Source organism: Electrona antarctica (genome assembly GCF_951216825.1).
Source record: "Electrona antarctica genome assembly, chromosome: 8".
Classification (NCBI taxonomy): Eukaryota; Metazoa; Chordata; class Actinopteri; order Myctophiformes; family Myctophidae; genus Electrona; species Electrona antarctica.
In genome coordinates this window covers 3,361,107-3,382,578 of record NC_136789.1, presented here as the reverse complement: position 1 = coordinate 3,382,578, position 21,472 = coordinate 3,361,107, and the positions used below count along the sequence as shown (strand labels likewise).

Here is a 21,472-nt window from a genome sequence, read left to right as displayed (position 1 = left end):
GTCGCTGACTCCTGTGTATTCAATTCATTAAGACTAGGCGCAATAAAAGTATGTGTACATATCCCCCCCCCCTCATTTCTGGTGTCAGGCTTAGAAGACTTGTCTATAGGACACATACATAGTGTACATTGCATACATGTGCTCTTGTATGGGGATTTTGAATTACTTACTTTATTGGTATATTTGGACGGGACAGAGTATATTAATGAACATTACATAAACATGTAGCGTAAATACACCAGATTTAGCAGAGATGCTAATTTCCATCTGTAGTCCCCAGACATTGAACACTAAATGTCAACAAAACGGAGAGGACAGCATACAAAAACATAGTACATGTCAAACACAGTAGAGTAGAGTAAAAAGAGAACATAAGAGTTGAAAGAAATAAGAAAAGATTAAAACTATTGCTAGGGTGGGCCTACTGAATGAGTCATACGTGATCACAAGACAGGTTGTTTTTTAACCTTTCAATTGTCCTTTAAAAGCTGTGAAAGTGGGGATCTCCCTCAGTGTGACAGGGAGCTCATTCCAGTAAGTAGGGACTCTCACGTTTTGATGGCTGTTGGTAGGGCATTCCACATTTTGTCCCCCCCACAATGGATTTGTTTATTCAATGGCTAATTGCTGATTAACTCAATCAATTGATTGATTGATTGCCCAGTCAACATACACAGGACACTAATCATTTCAAATGTGTCATCTACAATATAATGAAAACATAAGTCAACACTTCACAAACTCCCATTTAATGCGAAGAGCATTCTGCCGAAAGGTAGAAGGATTTGTTTATTCAATGGCTAATTGCTGATTAACTCAATCGATTGATTGCCCAGTCAACATACACAGGACACTAATCATTTCAAATGTGTCACCTACAATATAATGAAAACATAAGTCAACACTTCACAAACTCCCATTTTCTGTCAACATAAACACAGACTATCCCTTTATTGTTATATAGTGGTAACAATTATAATGGCCTAGCGTTGACAGGGATGGATTACAGAGCGGGCCAAAGGGGTGAGGGACCCTGGGGTCTCTCACTCTGACCTCCAGTGGCCTCACATGAGTCTGAGTGATACAGCATGATTTAGATGCAGTAGGCCTTACTGTATCTAAAATAAAAACATGGCATGATGAAAACAAGGCACCGTTTTCACTATGGGGTCTGGTCTGGGGACCTCCGGGGGTCTTTGAGGGGGTTCAAGGGGGTCCCTTAGGCCTACCCTACCTTTAACTTTGTCTTATCAAATGCACAAAATAGAGGGACTCCAGGTTGAAAGTGGTTATTGGTTAATGTCACTATGATTTCACGAGGTAATGAGAGATTGTATAATAAAGATTATTCATTTCAGACCATCGGTTACACTCTCCCCACATAGAACTTTGTGCTAAATCTAATCAACTTACATGGGGTCCGCAGCTTATTGATACCTATTCATTTTGGTGTTCTTGACATCAACATAATTTCATAATCTAACCAGGTTAAAATACTCATTGAGATTAAAATATCTTTTCATGAAAATGTTTGAGAGCAACCGAGTCCCTGTGTTCCTATGAGGAAGGATGAGTTGAGTGCCTTGCGGGAGAAAAGCATAAAGTTTAGCACTGCATTGAACCCACAGATTGTTCTATTTTTGGGGAGAGAGATGCGCTTGGGGAGCCCACCATGTGCGTCACAAACTGAGGGATGTGAAATGTGGTCGTGTCTAAATTAAGCCGGGGGAAAGGGAGCAGGTGAAGAAGACTGTATGTTGGATCTTCAGATACATTTACAGGAGGGTTTCAAGGACAAGGGGATTGTCAAGGACTGCAAACTAAGGCTTTATACTCAATTTAACTCAAGTCTTCTTTGACATGTAAGGATATAATTGATGTTTTTTGTCTCAATACATCAGAATCATACAGAATAATATATTATTGCTGACGGGTGAAAACATTGTATGTCCCAAACAATTCCTTTTTTATTGTTTTAAAAACCACACGCTCAACGTGTCGTGATCAGCTTTTTTCTCAACTTGTTCGTGACACTTGCAATGCATGATGTAGTATGGTATGAATTTATGAAAAAACACAAAAAGTTGAAATATGGATAATGGAGATACAAGGTTTCTACCCGACAGTGAAACTCTTACTTTTCAGGATTCTCAACTCAAAACTCAAAACGTGTCAATTTTCCAGCTTGCAGTTCTGTTACTTTTGAGTTTTGATGCTTTTTAACGCTGTAGTATTATCAATTAGGGCGTCTATCTATCTATCTATCTATCTATCTATCTATCTATCTATCTATCTATCTATCTATCTACTGTATCAATGCACCAAGTGCCTGTCTGTCTGTACGTCTGTGTGTAATCCACGTAACTCGAGAACCGTTTGCCCCACCGACTTCAAATTCACGCCACCACAGGGGGTGCAGTGCCCGGTGTCGAGTCGGTCGGAGCCACGGTTGTCCAGAACCGCCCCAAAAGGTCCTCTGCCCGGGCTCTGGACAGGGCCCCTGCCTAGTGTCCATATATGGAGCTGGCCTATTCTGACATCATTCTGACGTCTGCATAGACTCCATATTTGGGCATGCCTAACAAGAGACCCCACGGGCACCGCTCTAGTTTACTAAAAAACACAAAAAGTTACGATATATTATCATATCACCTGCCAGGCATTAATCATTATCCAAGCTGCTGTCCAACAGAGGTTGGATAAGAAGGCCAACATTGAATGAATGCATGCACGAATTAATAGAATTATAATAGGATAATTGAGCATTCATCAGAATCATCAAAAGAATAGCAATCTACAAGCTCACAAGATGTAGATTGGCTATTTTCACAGAAGATATTTCAATGTACAGCGAAAACAGGAGCGTGGGACTGCTAAACCTACACCCTTTAAACCAGTAAGACGACCAAGGGCGAGAAGCTGCGCTGAAACAACAGAGCTTCTTAATATGGCACAGTTGAAAAGCAGGAGTTCAACTATTAATCTGGTGTCAGTAATCCATATATGCAGATCTAGTATGTCAAACCATGTATGGCTATCCAGGGTTTGATGAGGTCAGTGTTGTGATCTTCATATATGGAGATCCAGGTGATGATAGTCAGCTCCACATTTGGAGATCCATGTGTTGTACCAACTTGGTTCTTTTGCAAGTGTTACTTGCGTCGTGGCAACCACACTGGTTATCATGAGACACAATATGGCCATATATTGATATATATGGGCTTAATATTGCCCATATATTGACATCAGGGATCTGCACAATGAAAAACAGGTATAGCCAGGGTTCATGGCCATATATAGCGTGTCTTGAGTGTAGAGGGTTTGATGATGTCAGACTGACATACCGGTATGCGTGACCATATATGGAGACGTGATGTCATGATGCGTGACCATATATGGAGGCATGGGTGACTAGACGTGATGTGCTGATAAGTATCACAAAGACAATGGTCCCACGCGCGCGCACACACACACACACACACACACACACACACACACACACACACACACACACACACACACACACACACACACACACACACACACACACACACACACACACACACACACACACACACACACACACAATTCAGGCCTGCCTATATCTGTATATCTCAACAGTTTTGACAGAGGTCCCATATTTCGGATTGACATGACATGACATGACATGACATGACATGACATGACATGACAACCATGACAATACAGAATGGCCAGAACATCAGGAAAATAAATGCATGCTGTATCAGCAGAAAACCCACATCAATCAAATTAAGATTTCTTTTACACAAACAAAACATCAGAGAGGATGAAAGAGGATGAAACGATATACAGCATCCTCCACACTGCTTCAGAATATGTGTTTTACATCATAATTCCACACTGGTGGCCATTTGAATGCATTCTGTTGACACAGAAATAATTCTTACACCCACCTGGAGGGTGGAATGGGGGTTGGGTATGTAACAGTAGGTTCACATTACTGATTTTCAACCAGTAGTCAATGGGCAATCATGGCATAATAACTGGTAAATGTTTAAAAACAGCAACAACAGCAACTTCCCTACTTGATCACACAACAGCGTCACACAAAAGCATCAAAAATAGCAGATCTGCAAGCTCGAAACGCGGTGGAATCAACGTGTTTTGAGATTGTAGATCTTTTACTTTTGCTGTTTTTTAAGTTTTTTAAGTTTTGGACATACAGTATGAGGTTTCTACCTATCTCAAAGATTATGCAAAAAAGTCCATAGAAGTTTAAAAGATTTTTTTGTGTGGAAAAAGGCTTGAAATAAAATAATAATGACTGTTAAGGTGTACTCACTGTATAAAAGTGTGCGGTGCAAACTATAACTATCAGAAATACAAGTTCACAAATTCACAATATGTCGCACTGCAATGCGTTGTGACCTTGTAGAGTAGCTTTACCATACATCATTGGCACTCACGAGCTCATGAACATTTGTGCAAATCATTTAACATGTATTTTTTACGCAATTTTTTTTGACTCATTCTTCCCTAGCACAAAATAATTTTGAGATGGGGGTCGGCGGCCAAATACATATCATTTTGGGGGTCCTTAATTTACATGAAAAAGGTTTGAGAACCACTAGCTTACATAACAGGAGCTGTGGGTGGGTGTTGACCACTCTGTCAGACCCATGTATCATCATCTCCGCAAACTCCCAAGATGCACCACTTCAACACTCATTCCATCTGTCTCTCCTCGTCCTGCAGAGAGGAACACAATGGACGTGAACAAAATCCCCAAACATGGGTATTAATTCATTCTACTACTGGTATATTATGCCACCAAAACGTGGAATGCCCTACCACCAGCCACCAACAGTGTGACTCCCTATACCAGTATCCCGTAAGACACCTTTTTACATTGATAGTCTCAATGGTATGTGTTATGTTTTACATTGAAAACATCACCACAATACACCCCAGTCAGACAGCAAGAGTGAGGTGAAATCCACTCAGATTTACACATTTAAAACAAAACGAGTACACATTTTCAAAGCAATTCATTTTTTTAAATCTCACGATTTTGTAACCCATTCTTTCACCCAGTGTCAATTATCTAATGTAATCCTGGGCTCTACACTCCGTTTGCCAACCTGGGGAGAGCAACAGACTGACCTCATGCTTCCTTCAATGCATGAGGAGTCCAAGCCGCTTCTTTTCAACTGACAGGGGGGAGTTCCCCCCTCCATCAGGCGCCCTGGCTGGCCAGGGGAAGGCAGTATAGAGACCAGGATTACTGCATGTTTTTTGTGAAGGTACCTACCATAGGGGACACGGGGAGAACATGCAAACTCCACACAGAAAGGCCCTTTCGCCAACCCCACCTCGGGTATGGGCACTGATGACGTGGAGGAGAGAGCGGCGGTGGCTCAGGGGTGGAGTGGCTGGATGGTAACCGCAAGGTTGCCAGTTCGAACCCGGGCTACCCCAGAGTTAGTGTCGAAGTGTCCTTGAGCAAGACACTAAGCCCCTAATTGCTCCTGATGTGCTGGTTGGTGCCTTGCATGGTTTCCGCAGCCATCAGTGTATGAATGTGTGTGTGAAGTGAATGGGTGAATGTAATGCACAATCTATGTAAAGCACCTTGGATAAAGGCGCTACAGTATATACATGCACCATTTACCATTTAGAGCACGCTCACAGCGCCCACAGCGTCCCCAGCGGGAATCAAACCCAGGATCTTCTAGCTGTGAGGCTACAGCGTTACCGACCACGCCACCGAAAACCAAACATAAAATTACTTGTCTTTTATAGTTCTATGGATGTCTTCTCCACTAGTCCCTCCCTAACATTTTAGTCTAGTTTTCATTTGTTGACAAAATTGTCAATATATTTATTCATAGTTTTAGTCATATCGCTTAGTTTTTGTTTTGTTTTAATTTAGTTTTCGTCAGTGAATAAAGGTAGTCGACAAAAGTTTTCGTCAGTTTTATTTGACGAAAGTCAACACTGGTGTCGCGAGCATCATGATCAACTCACCACCTGGTGTGAAACAGCAGGCCTTTATGTCGTTAGGTACCGGGTTTCAGGGAATGCTTCTCCGCGGGTAGCCTGCTTCCTGCCGCAGCCTTCCTCATAGCTCCTCCTCTTCCTCCTCCTCCTCCCACGCGTGCGGCTCCGCCCTCTCGCTTCTGTTCCTCTCTCTTATTGGAACGAGTCTCTGACGTCCTGGCGGTCTGCTTCTCTCTGTTTAATTTATTGATTGAATGCTCTATTAGTCAGAAATGCAAACAGCACGTGTTATAGTCTACCGAAGTCCAGTCACCCGTTCATCCCCTGGGTCACGGAAGTTTGTGTTTATGGAGAAAAGCATTGGGTCATCTTAAAATGGTCTAATTTAAGCATTGAACAAACTGTCTCTGCGATATCGTAGGGGAGGTGGCTCTGCAAGTAAGTAAGTATAGGGTCGGAGAGGCTTATTGTCACTATCAGCTGAGAACGCAGGATTCTATCCCTGCTTCAATGCGCTGGCTAGACCCCTGCATGGTAGATGGATTTCTGATGTGGAGGCTCGGAGCGCAACACGCAACACCTAACATCAGTACTCCCAGTATACTGCATAACGTGCCCCACCCAAGCTGTGCTACTCATATACGGGGAGATTGAACCCATGACCATGTGGGGTGTGTGTGTGCGTGTGCGTGTGTGCGTGTGTGTGTGTGTGTGTTATTCATACATATGCAGCATATAATTTCAAACATTCGGTTTGTACGGTTGTTTAAGGGGAATTTCTCCCTAAACCTTTTTTTTACAAAAGTAAGTTGATAATTGTGTATATTGACCAAAAAATAATAATTAAAGATATAGGGGAGCTGGGGCTGGAGCTGGGGGGGTCTAACGTCAGCTCACGTAGACCAGGAAGAGTGCAGTGTCAACAATGCATGGAGTGTTGCTGTCACATCATCTAGAACAGATGTAAACAAAAAACAAAAAACAATTGCGCGATTGAATAGGAGTTCTAGCGTTAGACCCCTCCAGCCGCAGCTTCATCTCCAGCTGCAGCCCCAGCTCCCCTATATCTTTATTTTTTTTTAATATTTTTTTTGGTCAATATACATAATTATTACTTTTGTAAAAAAAGGTTTAGGGAGAAATTCCCCTTTAAGGTTAAGTGTAGAGAAATTAGATTTCTTTAAATGCTTTAAATGCTTGCTTGTTGTCACACTTTTCCACTGCTGGAACGATGTGATCCTACTGACAGTGTCAATTGACATGCTACTTTAGTAATCCGGATATTCCCCAATTTTTGGCAGTAATCTGATTAAATTTATTATGGTTACTGACCTTGCTGGGTGGCTTTTTGGTGCCTCTCGTTGGTTGGTGGAGTACTGTCTCCTGTTGACTTCAATGGTTGAAGACAGCTAAAAAAAAAAGGAAGCACTCTGGTCAGGGACAGTTCAAGACACTGCAAATGCATAATCAGTCAGAGCCAAAAAATGGTAAATGGTAAATGGTGCATTTATATAGCGCCTTTATCCAAGGCGCTTTACAGAGATTGTGCATTACATTCACCCATTCACACAGAATACGAGACTGCTCGCCCCTTTACCAACTCGCCCCCGCGATTTTTTTAAATGTAGTTAACAGTTAATTTAGTATTTCCCTCCCTCTCTGAAATCTGAAATTATCTTGTATACAGATTTATTTGATTGCATAGTAGTCGATCTCTATACTCTGTAAAATTTAGAAAGAACAACATGTCACAGAGACGGTGACTGCTTAATTCAGTTAATTTATGACCTTCTAGCAGTTCATTTCGTTTTATTAATCACATGCCCATGTTTTGTAATGGCATCATCATGCTATTATGCCCGTGGATATACAGAGTGAACTTAACAATGATAAATTAATATGATAATACCTTTTAAATAATCACAAACATGAATTATGTTTGTTATTTACAGCTAGGTAGAGTAGTGGGGCGAGATGGAAAAGGGGCGAGCTGACCTGTTACCTTCACACACACATTCATACACCGATGGCAGCGGAAACCATGCAAGGCACCAACTAGCACATCGGGAGAAATTAGGAGTTCAGTGTCTTGCTCAAGGACACTTCGACACTAGCTCTGGGGGAGCCCGGGTTCGAACTGGCAACCTTACGGTTACCATCCAGCCACTCTACCCCTGAGCCACCGCCGCCCCCAAAACAAATGATGATATGGCTCCTGATTGTAGAAGCATTTCATTACAAGATAATTCTCTTGATTTAATAAGAGATTAAATGCAGCAAATCAACACATGCAAATGTACTTGGCAAATCCCAATGACAACAACACTGATAATGATAATATATGTATTTGTAGAGCTATTTCCAAACAAAGTCACACTTTACAGAACAAGGTAAAATCCTTACCTTGGCGATTTCCGAGAGATATGCTCGCCTTTCATCGTTTGTTTTGTGGAACGCCTGATATTAAAAGAAAAAGTACCATTTCATTGGTTATTTTTTAAATTAAAGCAAATAAGGCATTATCACATTATGTATGTATATCGTTGCTGCCAGGCAGAAATGTTGTATCTCCATAGTCCATCATTTGGTTATTTTCTATCTTTCATAAATGAATGCCCTACTTTGTCAAACAACAATGTTAGGCAAAAGTAGCAGAAATAACAAATGTACAAGCTCACAAACCGTTGCGATGTGACGCGTCATGAGCTTGCAGATCGGCTATCTTTGCAATTTTTTAAAAGAGGTTTAAGACTTTCTGTGGGTAATATTTAACCAATGAAAAGTTTTGGGCAATGTTTTCACATGAATACACTCCATTGTTGTTGCACTAGCACTTACATCCATGCACTTGCAGTACTTACTGTATGGCAAGCCATTTTAACATTTAATACAACCACCGTCGTTTCTGTAATAAATGTTTTAGATATGTCCAAAATCATCAAAAAAGCTAATGTTAAACCGTCTTTCCATAGTATTCTATCGTACGTATATGATATATCTGCTGCTAAGTGATGCCGCTGCACAAGAAACTGTGATATATTGCTTAGATTTTTTTGACACCTCCTATCCTATTTGATATCCTATTATCTAACCCTTCTCCTTTGTTTCTGTCTCTATTCTATGACTATATTATTTTGAAACCGCAAAATGTTGGGAGCTTATGCCCACTCCTTTACACCTGTAGTGTAAACCTGTGATGTGACAATGAACTTGGAGATGAGCTGAAGGTGAAATAACTGCAGCAACCAAAGCAAAGCAAAGCAAAGTTCTTTGTTTACCCAGGGAAGTGGACTAAGCTCGAGATGCTTGTTTACAGCCACACCCTGCCACACCCTGCTCATAGACCAATGTGGGGTTGTTGGACAGATTATCACCATTCCAGATGGCCGAGCCACAATGATGTTGCATAAGTAAGCAAGAAATAGGTTAACTTCTTGCTATCAGTGTCCTACTGTATGCTATAGGCCAACAGTACTTAGCAGTTCAATGAATGAATGAATGATTCGACCATACATATCTACCTACAGATCTGTCTGCTATCTGTCTGTCTATCTAAATCAGGGGTCAACAGGGGTCCGGAACCCCTAGGGGGTCCTCAGAGTTACTACAGGGGTGCCGCCAAAATATTTGTGAGACAGGAGCTTTTTTCCTTATTTTCTTTCTTTCTTTAATCACTTGCAATTAATCACTTGAACCATGCTGGTGGCATTCTGGTAGCAGATCTACAAGCTCTCAACGCATCGCAGTGTGACACGCTATAAATGCACCATTTACCATTAATAAACAGTATACAGTATATCAGCTGCTATGCTGCTCATGCACCGTATGTCTAAACCTCATACTATACGGGTGGATATGCTAGGTATAAATATGTACAGTAGATACTATTTTGTAATTATTTATTTATCCCCTTTTTTTATCCCCTTCCCGACCCCCTACCTATGCAATCTTCATTTATTTTGTATTATTTTTAAAGATGAGTTTTTTGGCTTTTCTGCCAAACACGCAACATGCTGTTGTGCATGTGCCATGTGCCTGGACCACTTGGCCAGTGGGTGCCTCATTTCTGAATTTGAGCTAGAATCATGCAGCACTAGTTGGCTGTCCAATTAATTTGAGTTACTCTTATGTTTTTGCTACAATAGAGACTTTAAGAGAGGTTTAAGTCAAGCACTTTGATGTGCTGTAGGAAGTGGATTTCAAGTACCCGGGCTCACCGGTTTAGTTGACCATGGGTCAACTAAACCGAGCAAGACCTGAAAGTGAGGAAGGCACTTGCATGGAGGGCCCTGAATGGCATGACCAGTGTATGGAACTCCAATCTCCCCCGTCAAATCAAACTCAGCTTCTTCTACGCAACGGTGGAGTCTGTCCTCCTATACGGCAGTGAATGCTGGACCCTGAAGGGCCTGAAGCCAACCCTGCAGAAGTCTCTTGATGGGTGCTACACCAGAATGCTGCGTGCAGTACATCAGCAAGAGTGTACATGTTACTAACAAGTATGAGGGGAGACCAAGGGTGAGCCAGAAAATAGCAGCCAGGAGAATGAGACTAGCAGGACACTGCCAAAGACATCAAGAACTGCCAGCCAACAAACTGGTGCTCTGGGAACCAACACACAGGCATCGATCACGAGGACGTCCCACACTAACATACGTGGATGTACTCAAGATCGATGCAGGAGCGCAAAGTACCAACGAACTGGCCAGATGTATGGAGAACCGGGATGACTGGAAGAGGCGATGGAGGGCTCGTCTGAAGACGACCTAGAGAGACTCTGATGTTGTCTGTTTTGTACTATAGTAATGTTCAGCACAATCAATATTTTGATGGAAAAAATAAGAATCGTGTGAGAATCGTGATCTCAATTCTTGTGGAAGAAAACCGAGATTCACATTTGTGCAAGAATCGTGTAGCACTAACGCACCGTTTGACATCCTTAAACCTGTGATGCTGCTTATAGCCTACACTCAGCATTAGCCGTGTGTTTTCCGTCTGAGCCGTGCGTTTGTGATGAGGTTTGCTTTAATGAACGAGGGATTATCAAAGGATTACCGACTGCTAATATAATGCTGTGATAAACCTTGTTTCAGCTATAACATCATCACTAGCAGAACATTATCAGCTATAACATCATCACTAGCAGAACATTATCAGCTATAACATTATCACTAGCAGAACATTACCCGGCTGTCCTAGTTACTTTGGAGCACTTTCATTGTCCGTAAACTCTCTTTACTTCACTGTAATCTTTTCCCTGTTGTTAGTCGACTAGAATTCCTTGAAAAAGAGAAAGTCAGTTGAATAGTTCACAGTTCACGTGTACCGGGTGCACGGTTCTGGCAGAAACAGTATCTTTGAAAAGATCACCAATACTCACTAGGTCCTTTTAGAATCTCTTATTTATGTTGTAGCCCCAGCAGCAGATCGCTCATGGGCATTTCAGCCAATGGTCTTCCTCGGCATGAATCAACTACAATTCCTGTCTCTAACTCTAATCTTGCACTCATGTCATGGACGACATTAAGCTAAAACAATAAGATTTATGCTCAAACGACATTAAGCAAAAACAATAAGATTTATGTTCAGATCACCCCTCCATTGAATCTTTTAAATCCAGGCTCAAGACTTCTTCTATTCTATAGAGGGTATGCGTGTGACATCATCATCAAACCAGGAAGTTATGCAGGAACGCCTACTGAGTGGCAAAAAACTACTTTCTGGCCTTGACAGCCCATACATCCACACAGAAAAGTCTTATCTGATTGCATTAAACAACATTAAACAATGTTAAACTCACTTTGCCTGTTGCTTTGCCACTCGATGTGCCATTCACTTTAAGCATGCGCATACTCTCTATTCCCAAGCATTTGAATCCCCATGGTTGTTGCATGGATCTATCTTTCTGTTTTTGCTTGTAAGGTTTCCGTTTGATATGTCTGTCTGTGTCTGATGCTGCTTCTGTTCTATTACCGACTATATATATCTAGTTTAATACTTGACTGTTCTGTAGTGCTGTCAAATGGTCTGTACAGCAATCTGGGAAGTGGGAACCCATTGGCAAAAAAAAGGAAAAAACAGATGTTTCCTTGAATTTGCCTCTGGGGGCGCCGCCACCCAATAGAATGTGGATAACAGGATGTTGACCCGTTTGGTCTGCCCTCAGCCCTCCTCTTCCGGTGGGGCGCTCATGTTCATTCCACTAATCCACAATGTACACACGTTCTGAGTGCCCCTGCTGACAGATTCAGTAGCACTGCTCAGAATCAGTTCTTGAGAGATTACAACAGAGAGTTCACTCTAAATAAACTTGATTTGATTTAAAAATCCTCAGTGTGCATTCATCCATTTGTAACTCAGAGAATGTACAAAACTAGAGGTTCAGGCCGCTGTGCGGCCCTCACATCTGGTCCCCCCTTTCTCTCCCCCTTCTTTCTCTGTCCCTCCTGCCCTCTCTTCTCCCCCCCTCTACCTCTCCCTCCCCTTCTCTCTCTCCCCTTTCTCTCTCACCCCCCCAAATCTCATACTATTTGTATTTGTTATACTACACTTATATAGGCTCATGTGGCACAAACGTTAACCAAATGTACATTGATACACTCTCTGAGTTAGTTAACTGTAAAGTTGACAAACAGCCTCGTTTGTCAGTGAAGAGAACGACAGACCTTTCCTTCCTGGTCGATTCGGAGACGAGCGTCCATCAGTTGAGTCTGTAGATCAGACCTTTCGTTGGTCAGGAGCTTCAGTCGCTGCCTCAGTGTGTCCTGCAGAAGACAACGTGAGTAGCTACTTAGCACAAATTGCTTTTTCCGAAATCACCTGAACTTGAACGCAACATTTTGCATGAAAGTGTGCAGGGGTTGCGCACCAAAAATAGCATATCTACAAGCTTGTAGATACGCATCAATATTAACAATATTGTTACTTGGACAGAGCATCTGTGGTTCAGATTTGCAGACACGCACACTCACGTGTAGGAGGGCTTACGCACACACACACACACACACACACACACACACACACACACACACACACACACACACACACACACACACACACACACACACACACACACACACACACACACACACACACACACACACACACACACACACACACACACACACACACACACACCTGCTGGGTGTGGAGTGATAAAGTGATGTAATTAGTGTTGATGTAATTAGTGTGTTGTTTGTATAATCCAGTGATTACTGTGCTGTGATTAACGTCTACTCTGCATCAACAGAAAGACCCCCCCCCCCCCATCTGAAAAAGTTTTGTGCTGGAGTTCCAATGTTCCAAACATTTTCGATATTTTTCCAAAAACAATTCTAAAACAGCTGATGTGGGTCAGTGACGTGACACCCCTAAAAAAGTGTTTTTTAAAAACCTTTAAATAACAGGAATAAAAATCATTTACTTTTGTTCTACTCACTCTCATCTTTATGGAAACATATTTTGTTTTTAGATATTTTATTGGAATCAGAATTTATTCAGCATTTTGTTGTACTTGTGCCTAAAATCATCATATGGTGTGACATGACAATAATTGTTTATAAAATGAAAATGGAGTACACCTTTCTTAAGTTACTCACTTTATCAAAGTCCTTTATCATAACTAACCTGTAATCCACTATAGTTTTGTGAAAATTTCTTAAATCTGTATATTATTTTCGTAATCAACACTCAATGTGAGGCCTATGTTGTCGGTCTTTCAACATATTTTGTATTTATTGTGACACAACTTTCTCTAAAATTACACAAATATTTGTGACTCTTCCTGATACTATTTGCTATGTAATCCATGAATATTAATGGTTTCATCATTAATAAAGGTATGATTTTTTCACTATTTGGAACGTCACACCAAATGATTTAGTGTCACACCGTATGATCATATCTTCATTTCTCAAAGCAAACTGTGTTTTAACCTACCTATTAGTGAGTACTGAACTTTACAGATTGATTAAACAATTACTCAGGAAAAACAGCAACAGGAAAATTGCTTTAACATTGAATAACATGCAAATGACTTAATAAAACAAAATTAAACACATTTTATTGTGGATAGTTGCAGATTTTAGGTGAAGCTGTTTAAAACAAATGTTTAAATGGACAAAAGAAACATGGGTCTTTGTTATTTATTGTTATATCTGTAGGAAAATACAGTTTGCATCATATGGTGTGACAAAAAAGTCATATGGCGTGACAGGCAGACAGTCACACCATTATGATATAGTGTCACACCATATTATGTTTTCTGCACTTAACATAACCTTGAGGCTACTAGCTACACATTAGCATGCTAACAACATGCTAGCTATAACAAAGCAACATAGATTTACATGTAATTATGACCAAAAAATCTAATAACTTTAGCTTTTTTAATGAAAAAGGTGTCACACCCACAGACACTCGGATGAGTCGCATTGGTCAGCGTTCCAACAAGATCGTATTTCATGGAAATGTTAAAATGATAATTCACCACAGACACCTGTCATGCTATTGTAATGCAAGTGCTGAGCAGCCTTACTGAAGAAGGACCTCTCTATCCCAATGGGTGTCCAAACAATTGCCTGTTGAAACTTCCCAAAATGGTGTCACACAATATGATTTTGGTTTGGGGGACAAAATCTTTTTGATCAGAAATTACTGAAAACATTATGCTTGGACTTTGAAAAGATTAGGCTCACAAATAAACATCTATATTATATTTATGGAATTTTTAAAAGAATTTTAGCATTTTTTCCCCTTAGTTTTATTCAAGTTCCTACTTTGAGAAACAGGGCCAGGACAGTCGCACCATATGAGTTTTGCTATGTTTGGTTGAAAATTCTGAAGAAATGAGGAATGAAATGTTTTAATCTTGAGTATGTTCACATGAAGCATAATGTCCTGCACAATATTCAGAAGGTTTTTGACAAATATATCTTTTATTTATACGCGTTTGACACTGAGGACAGCAAAGGACAGCATGTCACGTCACCCACCCACGTACAAGCTCGCAGCACAGTGACGCGATATGAGCTTGTAGATATGCTATTTTTGAATATAGTCAACATATCCCCACAAGCACCTTCAGAGAGAGGCAGACATTGTACCTGAACTAAAGCATGGCAGGCAATGTGTTGTTACTTAATACACAACTAAAGCATGGCAGGCAATGTGGTAATTACTTGGAAATTCATAACTTTGATCTAAAGGCCTATTCATACTCCACTTTACTCCAGTTTTAGGTGATAAGGTGACCACCGAAACTGTTGTTAGTAAAAACAGAGAAATGTGTTGGGGTGAGTGGTTAGTCGCTTATCACCGTGGCATGATGTCGATCATGTTGTAGTTTTCCAAACCACCGCAGTGGTCACCTTATAAATCACCTAAAACTGGAGCTTAAGAACCTTAAGTCCTACCATTGAGCCTGTCACAAATACATCTGTCCTACCATTGAGCCTGTCACAAATACAAATGTAGATGTCATGCACTACTCACCACTGGCATTTCATCGTAGGACCGAATAGAGGCCAATCGATCTGCAGAGAAATAGTATAATAATGTCATCAGCTGGCTCTGATAAGAACTTTGTTTACCTCCTAGAGTAGCCTAAAGCCATTTGATACTGCTTTTGGTCAAGATTAAATTAAACACATTTAATGCTCTTTTTCAGCATTTACTTTGGGACATAATTAGATATGTGTGATATTGCTGCTTTTTGTGTTTTTTTCCGTAAATGAATGCCCTACTTGATCACACTGCAGCGTCACACAGAAGTATCAAAGTAGCATATCCGGAAACGCGGCGTGAAACAACCCGTTTTGAGCTTGTAGATCTGCTACTTTTGAGTTTGAATCCTAAAAAATAACAGTTTTGGATATATGAGGTTTTTAACCGACCGATCAAGGTGTGAAACAACACAGGAGCAAATACTCTTGCTGAAAGATGAGAGGATATATGTTTTTGTACAGTAAATGCATGCAGGTATACAAAAAATATATTATTTTGCCTATAAAGACAGCACATGTGAGTACATGTGAGTTTTGTTATGACATTTTGCAATAAAAACATTGAATATGCTGTATTTTTTTCATCACATTTTCCTAGCATTTAGAGGTGTGAGGTGTCCCCCTAGTGGCCTTTATAGGTACTTTATTTCTGCTTAGTTTCCCCCCCCCCCCACAATTTTGCAACCCATTTTTTCACCCAGTGTCAATTATCTAATGTAATCCTGGGCGCTACACTTCCTCTGCCAACCTAGGGGGTCAGCGGACTGACCTCATGCTCCCTTCTATGCATGAGTAGTCGTGGAAGGAAGGAACATGTTATTCCGTCCAGTTCGTTTCCCCTCCATCAGGCACCCCGGCTGGCCAGGGGGAGGTAGTTTAGAGACCAGGATTACGGCATGGTGTTTTGTGAGGGTAGGACCTACCCTAGTAACCTGACTCCGCCAGATGGGGCAGCAGAGAGTCTGCTCACCCAGTGTCAATTATCTAATGTAATCCTGGGCGCTACACTTCCTCTGCCAACCTAGGGGGTCAGCGGACTGACCTCATGCTTCCTTCTATGCATGAGTAGTCGTGGAAGGAAGGAACATGTTATTCACCCGGCACCAACTTCACTGGCTAGGCCACGTCATTAGGATGCCAGAAGAACGCTTAGCACGTAAAGTGCTCTATGGCCAGCTTAATCTTGGACGTCGCTTGGCAGTAGGCCCGCAAAAGCGCTATGAAGACCAGCTAAAAGACTGCCATGAGGAAAGGCGGCCTGAATCCGACCCTGAGGACACTGCAGCTCCACACCCCATCCAAGGAGTGCACAAGCTTGAGGTGAACCGAGGTGTTCACCTTACCAGGAAACGTCAAAGGAGACATGAAGCCAGTACCACACCCCCAGTCAGTGCCTTTACCGGTTCTGTTTGTGGATCACGGATTGGACTACACAGCCACATGAGGTGGACTCACAAGTAATAGAGATGGATTGTCATCATCAGACACGATGGACAACCTTAAGCAATGTAGGCTTCAAGTACTGTATACTGTATGGTTATTTGAAAACATGGTTAATGGAATGGATGGTGATAGGCAGACACCTTGTTCTCTGACATGACATCAAATATTTTATAACAAAGCAAGTAACGCAACTCTTCGCTTTTAAAATAAATTGATAATATATTTTGAAAGTATGGTGAATAATGGGTGAATGATTAATGGTGAATAGGCATATATGACTGTTTGGTTTAAATTGGGTTTCAAGCATAGCCTACCCATTGGGTTTCCTCTCAGGTCCTCTAGTCTCTCGTGAACGATGGCTATCTGTCTCTCCAGCTGTCCATTTAGCTCTATCTGCGTCTCATACCTGGTCTTCCACTCGTTGCCTGGAAGATATAAGGAAGGACATATAAAAACAGTTATTGTACAGCGAATTCGACCATCATATGCGTGTGCATCAAATGGTAACAGGAAGTGAGTGGGCACCTCCATGTAAAATTGGCTACGGTATTTCTTTTGTCCAAAATGTCTAAAAAAATTAATTAAAAAATAACATTACTTTAAGTATATTTGATTAGAACATCATTAGTGCACATTCCACAATTAAGGTCTAATATTTCTACAAATACTACAAATGGCAATAAAAACCTGTACATTATCCAATCATTCTGGGCTTAAACAAGAAGGTCTAACAATGAGGCATGTTCAAATCCTGTATACTTTACATGACTTTTACTTAACCCATTAATGGGGGGTCCGCAAACAAATAGGCTACATATCATTTTGGTGGTCATTAATACGTTTGGGCACCATAGCAACATAGGTCTTTCACAAAACTGTTAGTATTTAGAAGACATATGTAGAATTGACCTCATGTCTCAATGGGTTAAGGGCATGTTTTTATATTTTATTTTTGAGTGGTGTAAACCACTCCTACAACTGGCTTTGTTAGTCTGTGCAGAAGAAATGAGCATGGTTGCTATGTTCACCCTGTTCACCCGGGTGTGATTTCATTACGTCAGACATGATTATTGAGTGGTGTAAACCACTCCTACAACTGGCTTTGTTAGTCTGTGCAGAAAAAATGAGCATGGTTGCTATGTTCACCCTGTTCACCCGGGTGTGATTTCATTACGTCAGACATGATTTCATTACGTCAGACAGGCTATATAAGACCTTACACCACTCAGTTCACACGGGTGTGATTTTTTAACATTCAAAGCAGAACAGATAAAAGGCTCACCTGCTCCATCCACACTGTGCAGTCTCTCTTGTAGCTCACACAGCGTGCTTCTCAAATCAGTAACGGAGTCCTCAAGCATCTCCCTACAATCAACAATTCAATAATTATGTGCATTTCACAATAGACCTACCACACACACACACACACACACACACACACACACACACACACACACAGTACTAGACTCTAGTGTAATAGTTTAGTGGGTTCCATAATTAAGTTGCTATGCATGTTGCCTATATGTCAACATATATATATATGGCTATACATACTTACTTCATTTCTCTTTCTTGTTCCAGCTCTGCCTGCAGGCGTGTCAAGTCATATTTACTGTAGTCTGCATCCCCCACCATGTTCTTGATGATGTTAGTCAACTGAAGGAAAGTTTGTTTCCCTGGGTTTCCATGGAGACAGCTGTAGACCAGTAGTCTTGATCCCATTGCTTGAAGTGGACAGGACGGCTGCACTGCTGTGATTGGTTAGGTCAGTCATTACCTTCACACTGGAACTATTTGGTCAACATTGGAGCCTTCGCTTCTCCATAGAGCGCCCCCTGGAGGACTGAAGGAACCCCACAGTCAAGCTGCCTACAGATCACCTCTGCATCCTGCTGGTCAAAGTCACCTTCACAAACTGAGACCCACGACTGATTAGACTTCACCTCCACTCTGCCTGAACACAAATTGGTCCCATCCACCAACCTCACAGACTCTGGAGAGAGAGAGAGAGAGAGAAAGAGAGAGAGAGAGAGAGAGAGAGAAATTAAAGAAGTAAAGAAAGATAAGGAACAAAATTGTCATAATTTACTCACTCCACTCCACACACTCATACAAATCGTACAGAACATTGTTGGAGTCAGATTGTTACCTGAACAGACCAGCTCCACTGTGTTCTCTGCAGTATCTGGCCGCTTTGATCCCCACTCCCTCATTGAAGATTCAGATCCATCACATTTAGATGAACTGATCCACCATACAGGATCTTTTTTAGAACCTGTTTTGATGAAACAACAGTCCAACTGTCTACACACTACTACAAAAATGTCATAAATTATCGGGTTTGAACCAATCTCAAAATAATCCCCATTATTTTTACCGATATGGAGCGGGGCTTACCATTTACTTTCACCAGAAAAATCGGAATTGGTCATAATTTCTATATTGTGCATCTCTAATGTGTGTGTACAGAGAGAGCGTGCGCGAGAGAGAGAGAGACAGAGAGAGAGAGAGAGAGAGACACATGTAAGGCCACAATCTATAATGTAGTTTGTTCATGTTTGCTTACCTGTTGTTGGTTGAACCTGGAGAGCTGAAGACAGAAATGATAAAATCAATTCATTTCAGTGTAACTAGCGTCAGTACAGTAACTAACTTTTCCTCCTTGTCCTGGATTTCCAAGGAATGTGTGGCTTCCCCACATTAGATTGAATTAGCCTATAGTACCTCAGAACACACACTAATAAGAATGTATGCAGGAATGAATATACAGTAAGACAATCAGTGGTTCATCGTTGTTGCAAGCAATCAGACTGGTTGTCATGGTGACTTATCCATGCACACTGCAACCTTTATAGCTACATGTCATTAAGGACACAACGGTAATGACCTCTGTATTACGTTGTGCGAGGCATTTGAATGTTTCTGCTGAAGTGAAACACTGTCTTCCAGTCCTGAATTAAGGTGGTGCCATTTCACTTTTTTGCAAAGATAAGCAGATGACTTTTATTATAGTAAGACAGACAGACGGTGCATAAGGAGATAGGAAGGAGATAAAGGAACTTCTGACCCTTAATGAAAATAAAAATGAAAATGAATCATCTTTGGCCAAAACTCACTCCCCATCTCCTCCCTGGGCCCCCTCAGTGCCAACTTACACTTAACAGTAAGATACCTTGGTGTGACCACTGATAGCCACTTTGGGAACAGATCAGTTCCGTAGTCAAAGCCAGCTCCTTTCAGCTCTGGCTACCTGGAGAGGGTAATCCAAGTTTTGTCATTGTCACTGCAGGTTAGATTACTGCAATTCCCTACAGCACTTAGGTGTCTGCAGCTGGTGCAGAATGCTGCCGCTCGCCTCCTTACTGGCAAGAAAAAACAACATCACTCCGGTCCTAGCCTCCCTCCAATGGCTCCCGGTACATTTTAGAATTGATTTAAATGTTTTGCTATTTGTTTTAAAAGCCCTATGGGTTTTCCCCCATGTACCTTTATAGTCCTGTATGTCCCAACCATGAGGTCAGCTGACCAGTTACTGTTGACTGACCTCAAAACCAAATGTAAGACCAGAGGTGACCGGGCCTTTTGCAGCGGCCGACCCCAGACTCTGGAACGGCATATCCTTCCATGTTTGCTCTGCTCCCTCATTAGAGGCTTTTAAATCCCTACTAAAGACCCATTTCTTCACTGCAGCCTTTGACACTGCCTGATTACATAACTTTATTATTTTAGCTCCGTCTATTTTTTGAGTGGTGTAAACCACACCTACAACTGGCTTTGAGCATGGTTGCTACGGTCACCCAGTTCACCCGGGTGTGATTTTGAGTTACAACTGGCTTTGTTAGTCTGTCTGTGCAGAAAAAATGAGCATGGTTGCTACGGTCACCCAGTTCACCCGGGTGTGATTTCATTACGTCAGAACACAGCTGATCAGGCTATATAAGACCTTACACCACTCAGTTCACACGGGTGTGATTTTTATATTGTGTTCCTTCAAATATTGCTATGCATGTTGTTTGCTTGCATTGATCTGTTTTTCTTGTGCCCGTGTTGTTTTTCCTTTTTGGTGTTAACCTGTTCAGCACTAACTAGTGAAGTTACTTGACCATTGGTCGTAATATGTGCTCTATAAATAAAGTTTGAGTTGAGTTGAGGATAAAAGCCAACTCATCAGGTTGTTATGTGAACTTTGAGCATTTATGATTAATCCAGGACCTGCACAAGATAAATTATTAGCGTTTGTCCACACCAGACAAACATTAAACGCTCTTCATTGTCAATGGCGTTTTTAATGTTTGTCTAGACAAGACAAACATTAAAAGCTGTATGTCTACAAGCTTGTAGATCGGATTTTGTATCCATTTTATCCATTTGTGGGGGCCCACAGCCAAAACGTTCACTGCACTAATGATGTATAACCTTTTATTGATTGATTGAAATATTTATTAATAGTTTGCAGAATTACAGTACATTTCAAGCACAAACTCAATACAAAGACTGTTAACTGTGAGTGGACGACCCAATAAAGCATTACACTTGTTTACAAG

The 21,472-nt window shown here is 41.3% G+C and overlaps 1 protein-coding gene across 1 annotated transcript; it reads right to left on the bottom strand.

The window, feature by feature from the left end:
* Window positions 1–6,041: 6,041 nt before the first annotated feature.
* Window positions 6,042–18,563, bottom strand: ccdc169 (coiled-coil domain containing 169; the record flags this gene model as incomplete). Its single annotated transcript, XM_079507994.1, has 8 exons — window positions 6,042–6,216; window positions 7,315–7,391; window positions 8,386–8,439; window positions 12,648–12,746; window positions 15,475–15,515; window positions 17,243–17,353; window positions 18,211–18,293; window positions 18,487–18,563. The coding sequence occupies 8 exons, from the start codon at window positions 18,561–18,563 to the stop codon at window positions 6,042–6,044; spliced, it is 717 nt and encodes a 238-aa protein (XP_079364120.1).
* Window positions 18,564–21,472: the final 2,909 nt, after the last annotated feature.